This window comes from Semicossyphus pulcher, unplaced genomic scaffold (assembly GCF_022749685.1).
Source record: "Semicossyphus pulcher isolate SPU_LCO1_2020_fin unplaced genomic scaffold, fSemPul1.0.p SCAF_17, whole genome shotgun sequence".
NCBI classification, from domain to species: domain Eukaryota; kingdom Metazoa; phylum Chordata; class Actinopteri; order Labriformes; family Labridae; genus Semicossyphus; species Semicossyphus pulcher.
The window spans coordinates 21,614,685-21,622,566 of record NW_027211681.1 but is presented as its reverse complement, the minus strand read 5'-3'; the positions used below and the strand labels follow the sequence as shown (position 1 = coordinate 21,622,566).

The window sequence follows — 7,882 nt, the reverse complement described above, 5'->3', positions numbered from 1 at the left end:
AAATGAAACTGCTGTGACCTTTCACCTCTGACCTTGTTTATGTGCGGTTGGGTTCCTGTCTGTCACACACACACACACACACACACACACACACACAAAAATAACAGTAATCCTACCCTCAACCACCTCTAAGCCTGTGTGCACCCACCGCCCAACAAGGTCAGTCCTATGGTTCAGAAGAGATGGTCCACAGTTAAGAGATGCAGCGACTGAGGGAGAGGGAGGAGCTTCCTGGACGAACACACACGTCTTCTCACTCATGACGGACCGGAGGTCACACGTATGAAACCAAAAACAAGAAGGCATAAATTCTGAAGTTGCAGATACCTACTAAAACAGGGCGCTTCTAGGTGGAGAGACGCCCTGCATGCATGTGAGGAGTGTTAATATGCTGCTCCGAACCGGCAGCGTGTTGTTGCTGCTCAGCTTCGGTTGTCACATCAGTCACACATCCAACTTTCTGCTGGCTTGAAACCTGCATCAGACTCAGAGTGTGGCTTCATGAACCCTTCTACAGAAGTACTTTTGGTTGATAGCACTGTATAGTAGCTCTTGTTTGTCGAGTTGAAAATAGTCCCACAGCAGATATTCGGCTGTTTACACCCGGCCCGCTCAACCCCGGTTGCCTACTCTGCTGTCTCGCAGCAGCCCAGCAGGTACTCTGTTAGTGCAGAGAGGGAAGAGAGAAGCAGACGGAGCGAAAAAGAGTTATAGGGAGCCCACGAGTTGCCTCGGATGTGTTAGTTAGCACTGAGCGCCAACCGGGATTTCAACGTTGAAATTTGGTTGAAAACAGGGTGAAATCAGTTCTGAACGTCTAAGATCTCATTTTGCTAAAATACGGTTACGACATCAACGTGTCAGAAACACATTTTAGTTTCACCATTTTGTTTATTTGTTCATTTTAGCAATGAAAGGGTGGCAAAAGTGACATACGGACATCACATGTGAACTTAGTAGCTGGGTTGAGAGCTTGGCTTGAATGCAGGCGTCCTTGAATTAAATCCAGGGCAACCTCTGTAAAAAATGTGCTGGTGACTGTGATGCACTGTTCAATTATATAGACTTGATAACGTGTGTGAATGTGTGATGAATCTTTTGAAAGAAGCAGGTGAAATCTGGTGTGAACATAATCAACGTCTTCACACTTAAGTAAAAAAACTTTAAACCAGTTTTGAACGTCTTTTTCCTATTAACACAAGATGAAGACCCTTTGGAAAATGGACACTGGGCTCTTGTCCTGTCCGGTCCCAAAGACATGGATCAGAAAGGTAGACTGGAAACACCGGAATTTCCAACAAGGATGTAGTGAGATGGAAGTTTGTGGGTTAGAGTAAAACTGGAAACAGTTCCCACTGTCGCTTAAAACACGACAAGCATGGATTCACTGATATCGCCTGATGAGGAAACTGCAGCACTATGATTTCTCTCTGGTACAACTAAATTCTCTGGTGCTTTAAAAAAGATGCTTAAGTGTCTCCAAAGAACTGACTGCAGCTAATCTTTTGGTTCCCGCCTCCTCATAAAGACACAGGTCTTTATTTGTTTGTTACGTGCAGCAGAAACATGCCTGCCTCTGTTTCCATCAAAAGAACATGTACAACACGTGGAACAACAATGGTTTCCTCGCATGGTGGGCCATTTTATCAGAGAGGAAGCATGAATAGTGTTTTATTATCCGTCCGATCAGCCACCGAAAAGTTGACAAGACCAGTGCTGCATGAATCGAAGAATCCTTTTGTTAATGACATTTTGAAAAAATTACATATAATTATCTGAAGATTAACAAAAACAATCCTTTAATCTTCCTGCGATCACAATGACTACTGGTTAAACTTGCCCCTCGGTCCGTGTGTACATGTGTATCTGTGTGCAGATGCTGCAGCACATGACCTCCTGGCCTTTCATTTGCCCTCCCTCTCTCTTGTCCCCTGCAGAGAGCTCGTTTGAGCTGCTGTGCCACACTGAAAACTTTCCTCTGTGACAGGGGAGCACGCTGACAGACACTGAGAGGCTACTAGCTGCTGCTTTGATTCCCTGGGTGATTAGCTGAGCTGGGGGAGCATCATGACACGGGTGGGGCCCGGGCGTTTTCAGAGACAGATAAAGACTTCTAGAGACAAGATGATGAAGACACACATTTATTCTTTATCCACTGGCTCTCTCAAACACACATACACACACAGCATTTGTATGCAGTTTAAAAAGCATTCCTCAGGGGCTGACCTCCTCTGGCTCTCATTATCGGCTATAACAGACAAGCAGTTCTCTTTCTCTTACACACACGCTGAGAGAAATAGGCATGAATAACCCCTGATACTACACAGATACAGGGAAAGCATTAGCAGACTCCATGCCTGTGTGTGTATGTTTCTGGGTATGATTTGGCTCTCAGAGACAGCTTTCAGACTAAAGACCAGTTAACTGAGAATATGGTCTACCTCGTTACTGTAGGAGACATTGCAGGGACACACTATCCTATTGGGGACTACACAGGAGTGAAACTGTAAAGCTTTTCTGAGGTTTAACTGCTTCTAAGTGGAGTGTGACACCTGCTGGCTGCATGTGGTACTGCAAAGGGTAAACGTTTATTAAAACTGGCTCACTGCCTGTTTTCCTGCACTGTGTTTGTATTTAAATATTTTTATATTTATATATGTTCTATATTTAAATGTTAAAGAATTTTATATTGAAGTTTTTCTGAGGTCAAACATCTTAAAGGGGGACGCTGGTTTAGCTCAGCTGGTAGAGCAGGCGGCCCATGTACAGAGGCCACAGTCCTCTATGCACTGATCGCAGGTTTGACACCCGGTCTGCTGATAATTTAGTGCATTTCCTGTCTCTCTTCAGCTGTCCTGTATAATAAAGGCAAAAGCCAAAAAAAAAACTTTAAAAAAAACAAAAAACGGTAAGGGTAAATGGATCGTGGAAACACCAGGGAAAAGATGCAATAAAAACAACAACCCAGGACTTTAGACATGCAGGTGTCAAGTAGATCATCTGACCTTTGACATGCAAAGTCATTCACATCTTGAAATATAGGAGCTATATTTTATGTAAGGGATAATGTAAAGTGAGGGGGGTCGTTATAGTGAAATGGAAACACGACAGGCTGACGCAGGACGGAGAAATCTGTGAAGGTTCCCAGTCGTCCAGGTCATGGTAATTCTGAGCTTAATCCAAAAGGCAACTGGACTTGGATGAAGTTCTTGAAGACGTTTCACCTCTCGTGCGAAAGGCTTCTTCAGCTGTAAACTAACTGGTGGACAGAGTAAGAAATATGAGCCTCTGTAGGTTATTAGCTAATAGATGTGTATAAAGGAAGAGTCAACCTCAGTTGTTTAAACTAATAGCAACGAAAGTGCTTCATTGCTTAGTCGCCTTTTGGATTAAGCAGGACCCAGATGCAAAGTGAGGTTGACTTTTCCTTGTTAGGTAGAATTTCTACATTGTGGTATTTCTACTTTTACTTAAATAATGGATCAGAGACATTCTCCCCCCACAGGGTATTACAGACGCTCTTGCAGTTTCTGAGATATTGCAGACTTTACAGATTCCCTTGTGGTCTAAAGCAACAAGTGAGAATGCAGATAAACAGTATGTGTTGTTGCTGTGTGTTTCTCTGGTCATTAAGGTGCACTAAATCCTAATAGGGAATTCCAAGTTACATCATGGAAAAGATAAACACAAAAGCAGAGAAGAAAAGAAGCCCCAGTCTTCATCAGTACGTTAAAGTTGCTTTAATTCCTTTTTTAAAACATTTATTCCAGGCTGAATGATATCATTACCACAGTTTTGACATGTACATCATTAATATCTTAGTTAAACCATCAGAAAATAAAAACAGCCATAGAAAACATTGTTTGTCTGACACACCTGCACCGAGGTGTATTTAAAGTCCTGTAAACACCACACATACGCAACAAACATTACTGACCCTTTAACATGAACGTGGATCTATTTTCCCCACCAGAACACACCGTATCAGATCGGTTAAACCCCGGACAGCATTTGCACAGGAATTCAAATACAACTTTAAAGCCAGGTGTGCAGACGACACTGGAATAGTTTTATTAAAACATTGCAAGACAGAGAGTCATTCACCATTAATAAGAGAGGAAAAACGCTGCTCTTGCCTTTATTCTCCTACAAAACAGCTAGCTATTATTTTATCTTTAAAGTTGGATTTTTTACAAGACAGAGAAAAATAAAAAAACATGTTGCGATATGAAGTGTTGTAAGAGTTTAAAAACATTATGAAAGGCCATTAATCAGTGACTAGTCCCACAGATCTTAACACTGTTTGCATCGATGGTGCAAAGGAAACACTGTAAAGTACTAGACCATAGGTAGCATTGTTACCATAACATGGACATTTTCTTTCTAGTAAAATCACACATGTAAGATTGTCTCGCTAATACGAGAAGTGGTCATTGATTATTAATAATAACATATTAAAATGCTGTACAGGAATGGGTGGTTGAGATGTGTTTGAATGTTAGGCTAATAACTAGATTTCAGCTTTCTCTGAAATGCGGCTTCTACCTACTACATCACCCATAATGCATATGGTTATCGGTGTGATGTCACAGCTGTGGGAGGGGCATGTGGTTACTACGGCTCTAGCAGTGAATGTAAACAGGACAAAAGTAGGAAAAGATGGGTTTAATATGAAATTGTGTGTGTGTTTATTTGAATGCGGATGTCTGTACAGCATGTGTGTGTGTGTATTTGTATGTGTTTTCGTGTGTGTGTGTGTGTGTGTGTGTGTATGAGGGCATGCGCAACGTCTGTGTAGAAATGACTCAGGCTAGATAGGCTGGCCCTTTCTTGCTGCCAGTCAGACACACTGATCACTGTACTTACACACAGTAACACTGAGATAGAGCAATAGCCAATCACGCTGCAGTGATGTCACACACACACGGGTTCACGGATACAGTTTTTATACACTGTACAGAGAGTTTTAGAGCGGGAGGAAAAACCCACCGGCAGTGTGTTTTTACTTCTCCAACTCGCAAAGTCACCTTGTGGAGAATTTGTGCTTGTGGGTAAAAAATAAAAGAAAGTAAAAAAAACTGGTGGCTGATGGTCGATCCGAGGCCGCCAGTTAACAAAATAAAAGCACAGGAAAAAAGGAACAACAGTATAGAAGAAGAAACAGAATACTACAGTTTGTCACAGTTTCACATCCCGAATTCCAGCTTATGATAAAACATAAAAAACACCCACTTCCTTTCCTTTCCTTTCATGTAACCTTATTTATCAGGGACATGTTGTTTTTTTTTTTACAGGTTTCTGGACACAACTTTCATTCAGTCATGATGGAAAGCCGTTTTATTTTGACTGCTTTTCATATTCCTGATCACATCCCTGAATGAAAACAAAGAATTAAAGTAAAAAAAGAAGTAATCGTCCCTCCTCAGTCTCCTGCGTCCAGGACCTTGACTGGCTTACATAGCACCTGGCAAGATGTGTAGTCACGATTTTTTAAGTGAGTCTTATTCCACTTCAGTCCATTGTTTTCCAGTTTCAGTGTCTTTCCTGTTCTCCTTATTATTTACAGTCAGAAGGAAAAAAATCCACTTGAGTTTCTTCCCTTTTTTGAGACTTCTGGAGGCAGTAGGAGGAGAGGACAGAATCAGGCATCTCTCATTATGAGTTTTTTGGCACAGGTTGAGCCGTCTTATGTCCTTCTTCTCACGCTCCACTTCGCAAAACTCAACACAGTTTTTCCACATCGGGATTCCTGGCTCGTTTTGAAAATGCATTAATCGACACGTGTACTGCATGTGCACGTAAACAAATATGGAGAGCGACGTGGAGACGCTTTTCAAGCTCACGATTCAAGTCTTAGTTAGACGACGATGTTAGGCTAAAGAGAACGTGTATGCGGTGGAACTGTTTCAATCTAAACATGGCTTTCTGATTCACTGGCTTATTGTTTATACAGATGTGTGCGCGCCTCTTATGTGTGTGAGAAATACAGCAAGGGTTTCCATGATAAACACACAGCACACCACATCACCAGTATGATTCAACAGTCTATTTTTCATGAAATCAGAGTAAAGCACACGTTTCCTATTTACATCTCTGTACAGTGTGTGTGCGTGTGTGTGCTCTTGTCTGTGTGTGAGTGTGCGGTTTGAATGGAAAAGCATCCGGGGGGGGGGGTTTATTGGTATGAGTGGTTGTCTCCACTAGAGGGCAGTGCACGGATCCCAGCGGAGGAGAAGAAGAAGAAGCTGGAGCCCAGGCGCTTTGACGGCTGAGCCTTGTGGGTTGTGATGTGGAGGAGATTTTGTGATCTTCTGACTCTTTCGGATAATTACGGGTAAGAAGAAGAGGTCGACCCTCAAAGTGCAGTCCTTTGCTGAGGTGCTTGGTTGATGAGTCCTGTTTTTTTGGGTATTGTTTGAAATTCAGCAGACCTCTGCAAACTGGTTGGTGCTTTAAATGCTCTGGTTGAGTTTGGATCTTACGTATTGGCTGTGAGAACTGGATTCAGGCAGTACTGGGATGGACTGGTGCGACTCCGGTCTCTAGTGGACTGAAGACTGTGGTCGGGCAGTTGGGTGAGGCCGGCTAGCAGGGTCCAGTTGGTCGTTGGGAACGGAGCGTCGGTTCTGGTCCGGTCGGTTGGTGGCCAGGTACTTTGCTCTCATACTAGAGGTGTACTGAGGACATGGAGGATAGGGAGAGAAAATGGGAGGGCGTGGAGAGAGTGTGACAAAGGGGAAATATGTTTGGAAAGACGACCGGAGGGAGAAATGAAAGTGGGAAACAATTAGAGGCAGGAAAAATAGACGACGACGGAAAACAATGTTATGATCCGCTCTTATTTACACTGAAGAATAAACAGTTTCACAGGTAGATAAAGTACATTAGATCAGGACATGAAAAAGTGATAGAAAGAGAGAGAGAGCGAGACGCTCAGAGAAATAGAGATAGAGACAGAACAGCGATATAGAGACTGAGATGGAGATAGAAAGAGAGAGAAGTGTAGTGAGATAAATAAGAGATGGAGATAAAGAGAGTAAGAGAGAGAGAGAAAGAGAGAGGGATAGAGATATGAAGAGAGATATAGGGTGATGGAAAGATAGCGAGAATGATAGAAAGAGATATAGAGAGAAAGGAGGATGAGGTTGAAAGATAGAGATAGCTAGAGATAGATAGACAGACAGACAGACAGATAGATAGATAGATAGATAGAAAAAAGGGATGAATAAAGATAGCTGAGAGATAGATATAAATAGAGCTAGAGAGATAGATATACAGACAGAGAGAGAGAGAGAGATACATAGAGGTAGATATATAGAGATAAAGTAAAATAGCTAGAGATAGCCAGAGATTGTCGGATGGATGGATGTGTTGATGAGGTGAACAAACACACACAGGTACAGCAGAAATACTTTGACCAGTCATTTGGACAGCCGGGGATTGATTACAGTCATTCATTAAATTAAAACAGCTGATTAGGTCTGGATGATGTTACTGTAAATTAGCAGAGTGGTCCATTTTGTCAGTGGGTTGTAGTTAGTGCTCTAGTTCTGATGTAGTAGGTTAGCCTGGTATGAGTTAGTGATCTCTGGTTAGCTAGTAGCTAGTTACAGTTGGAGGTCTCTGGTCTTCATATTACTGCAGAGCGTGATGACTGCGCTCCGGCACAGGACGAAGAATGATGGATCGTGGCCATTTTTGGTGGCTGCTATAGTTCAACAGTGGAGGTGCTCCTATGTATTTTAAATGGTGAAGGGTGAGGGGGCACAGAAACAGAGGACACGCAACACCTCGACAAGAAAATGCACACATAGACACACTGTGGGAGCAGGGAGGGGGCAGGGACTTTAGAGGCTTGGGCTCGTTTTTACTCAGGGGCAGT

At 42.7% G+C, this 7,882-nt stretch overlaps 1 protein-coding gene across 2 annotated transcripts in view; it reads right to left on the bottom strand.

Annotated features, from left to right (window-relative positions):
* Positions 1 to 3,725: 3,725 nt before the first annotated feature.
* Positions 3,726 to 7,882, bottom strand: part of ttyh3b (tweety family member 3b) — a 28,081-nt gene continuing 23,924 nt past the window's right edge. Inside the window, exon 15 of one of the 2 annotated variants that reach the window (XM_069665334.1) lies at positions 3,726 to 6,677. In XM_069665334.1, coding sequence (XP_069521435.1) covers positions 6,543 to 6,677 — 135 coding nt within the window. In that variant the 3' untranslated portion in view covers positions 3,726 to 6,542. The remainder of the gene's footprint in view (positions 6,678 to 7,882) is intronic. The other variant, XM_069665335.1, reaches the window with a different exon arrangement.